Below are 3,239 nucleotides of genomic sequence, written 5' to 3' on the forward strand. Positions count from 1 at the left end.
GGTGCTGCCCGCGGAATCGAGAGCATTGAGGGAAACCGATACCCTGACGTGGGCGGATGCTGCGGGTTTCGGTTTTTATCGGAGCAGGCCCCAAAATGTGCTTGTAAGTCTTTCTTTTACTCTGGCATTATCTTGCCATTGGGCCTCTAATTGTAGGTGCTTTCTTCGTGTTACGACACCGCTCATGATGCGGGTTGTGTCGCCTGGCATGTACTGGATGTCAACCACCGGCCTTCCCTCGGATGTGTCGATTAGTGTTTTGCGAACGCCTGTTTATGAGTCATTCATTCATCATATGGACCATGCCCATTCCAAAAACAGATGGGGGACAGAAAAGCACATTTGAAGAGATCGGGACCGGGTAGACAGGGAACCTAATGAGGGTGTCATAGGCGAGGAAAGTGTTGTCTTATTTCTTGCCGAGTTTCTTGACACAGGCAACATTGTCGCCACCTTATGTATCCTCTGTTCCCTGGTTTTTGTTGCTTTTGTTTAGACTCACTGTACTGTATGTCTTCACCCTTTTGACAAAAATGAAACACCCATTCCAACAAAATACTGACGAAACACGATGCACACGAAAAAGTAGCTACATACCAATATCACGATGTGTCAATGAAGAAACAGTCTGCCTCAAACTTGACGTCCGCTCCTGTGATTTGCTGCCAATTTGCTGCAGGCACTGCCGCTGCAGCAGGCACTCCCACCGCCATCTCCGTTGCAGCTGTCACTGTTGCTGATCCCTTCGCAGGTGCCCGTGCCTTCCTCCCCTTCTTAGGTTAGCGGGTCGTGCCACCTCTTGAACGATGGGTTGCGAGGGTCCAGCCGTCATGGATTGAGGCTGATGTGACATTGAACCTGCGGTGTTGATAGTTGAGTCAGCACGGCACTCTGCATGAGCACCAGAGTGGCTGGCTTGGCCTGGGGTGCTGGTGCTTGGGGTGAGGGTGAGCCTGGTGAATGCTTCCTCGAGGCCGCTGCTGTCGTCGTTGTTGATCAGCGCCACTGTGTTATTGTCCGTTTGTGCCTTGAAGATGATGTTGTTGTAGAATTTGAGTAACGCCTTGTGGTACGGTGTGCCTGCCTTCGCCTGGATAAACTTGCATACGAATTGAAGTCTTTTTGGTAGTCAATGCCCGAACAAGCACCTTTCCCTGCTGCATTGAACTCCATGTTGGGGGAAAATGCTGCCTGAACCTATGGTAAGACCTCCAAGAATTTGAAATGAAAATAATGTTTACCAGAATCGCAATCGTCACAATGCTACCTTCAGTGATGTATAACACTTTCCACAGTTTGGCGTACGTTTTTGGCTTGGCGTAAGTTTTATTCCGGGAGATGGAAGCAGCACCTTGCAGGAGGCCCTTCAATGCCTTGGTTGATGGTGCGAGGTGAGTAAAGACCCTGTAAATATGGGTACATCTCCTGTAAACGTAAAAACATGTCCACACCAACAATATACATACAACCTTTTCCGTTGCCTTGGCTTGCTTTTGTGTTTCTATTTGGCCAGATAAGATGATGAGAGTGAGATGTTCACAACATAAATGCTCCACAGACACGCCGTGAGGTTGGGAGAGAGGAATGGGAGCAAATGGGACGTAATCAGGTCGTTATCAACAAGACGTCAACGATCCATCATTACGCGGATACAATTCCCGATATAATCACGTTGTAACTGATCCGGTCCATCAATTCTCAGTTATAACTGAACTAGGACCCTTTCAACGCCTCGATCCAATGGCAATCTATTGCAACTCAGGTTCAAACCAGTGTTGAAACTCAGTCATAATGCGAGCCGGTTGTGACCGGCTAAAGAAATCTCCGACATGGGTATGGGTTTTCATGGGTAAGGGTACAGGTTTAGCCAGGTACAGGTTTCCATGGGTAAGGGTATGGGTTTAGCTGAAGGTACCTGGGGGTTACCTGTGACAATGCCTACTTACAAGTCCAGGCTTGCCAGATGGCAGAGGCAGAAGGCAGTGGGAGACATGGTTCTGGAGAACGGAGTCATGTGTAGAGGATCCTGTAACCCTGGAACAGGAGCATCCACATCCAATATACATGTTGTGGTTTCAAGTAGAGTTGATGATTCTCTTCTTCTTTGTGGTGCTCTTTATCCCCAGACTCTTCTCAACAGTCTGGGGATCCTTATTCACGAATATTAGTTCTATATCCAGCTTAGAGTTAGTTACCAAAGCAATATAATCCTATATTCACTTACCTAATGATAGTTTCTTAATCAACATATCACTATTGTCTAGAGTCGTCTCAAAAGGGCTAGCAGCATGATCACTAGCATAGATGACATCATTGTTGAGTGAAGTGCAGGAACTATTAGAAGTTAGAACAGGTTTGCATGATTATGGGGCATGAACAGTGGTGGAATGGGTCGAAGTCTAAAGAACAGGCCAATTCCTGATTTGGTAACTATGGAATGTGAGACCATGAAGCAAACAAACAATGACTAAACAAATGAACTTGAAGGATGAAAATCTACCTTATATATTTTTCAAGTGACTTAGAAATATTTCATGTATCTTTTACACATAACTTAGTGACACAGACCATAAGCTGCACAAAGAAATAATGACTAATGAATGATGGGTATTGCTACAGGTACCCACCAACCCCTGCCACAGATACAGGTTTGGCAAAGGTAGCGAATATCAAACCTGTACCCCTACCTGTAACCCGCATGGGTTGCTAAACCTGTGACAATCACTATACATATATACGATGACATGTATTGTAGCCATTCATCTGTTTGCCTCTGCTACTTGCAGAGACAATCTTATTCTCAAATTTTCTTCATTTCACAAATGATCTACACTTACTGATTTGAATTTGACAAGTTGGTCATCAAGACTGGAAGGGAAGGAGGCCAGAGATAGGAAGTAAGAATTACAGTTAGTGTTTAAAAGTCTGGTCTGGTCCAGTTTTTTGATGCCCCAGGGCTTAGACCATAACCGTAACCAGTCTGCCTCTTTCCCAGAAGTCAAAAGACTGAACCGGACCACAAAAAACCGCAGTCTGCAGTCTTTTTGTGGTCTATAGACCAGTCTTGGTCTTCTTTGGTTTTGACCAGTTTAAGACCAGTCTTTCAGCCAATATTTTAGAGTTATGAGTTGGTAAATTTGTTGACGTTTTTATTAGCTTTAAAAAGAGCCCAAGAACGTTAAATCCCATTAAGAATTGGTGTTTCTAATAAAAAAAAGCCTGGTACAGCTACTATTCAA

At 44.9% G+C, this 3,239-nt stretch overlaps 2 protein-coding genes across 2 annotated transcripts; one reads left to right on the forward strand and one right to left on the reverse strand.

The window, feature by feature from the left end:
- Positions 1-95: 95 nt before the first annotated feature.
- On the forward strand, positions 96-346 carry LACBIDRAFT_306651 (uncharacterized protein; the record flags this gene model as incomplete). The annotated part of the gene is made up of 2 exons (XM_001885406.1): positions 96-103; positions 157-346. The coding sequence occupies 2 exons, from the start codon at positions 96-98 to the stop codon at positions 344-346; spliced, it is 198 nt and encodes a 65-aa protein (XP_001885441.1).
- Positions 347-727: 381 nt separating this feature from the next.
- On the reverse strand, positions 728-1,993 carry LACBIDRAFT_331108 (uncharacterized protein; the record flags this gene model as incomplete). The annotated part of the gene is made up of 3 exons (XM_001885474.1): positions 728-1,099; positions 1,242-1,404; positions 1,947-1,993. The coding sequence occupies 3 exons, from the start codon at positions 1,991-1,993 to the stop codon at positions 728-730; spliced, it is 582 nt and encodes a 193-aa protein (XP_001885509.1).
- Between the last annotated feature and the right edge of the window lie 1,246 nt (positions 1,994-3,239).

This window comes from Laccaria bicolor, genomic scaffold, assembly GCF_000143565.1.
Source record: "Laccaria bicolor S238N-H82 LACBIscaffold_31 genomic scaffold, whole genome shotgun sequence".
NCBI classification, from domain to species: Eukaryota; Fungi; Basidiomycota; class Agaricomycetes; order Agaricales; family Hydnangiaceae; genus Laccaria; species Laccaria bicolor.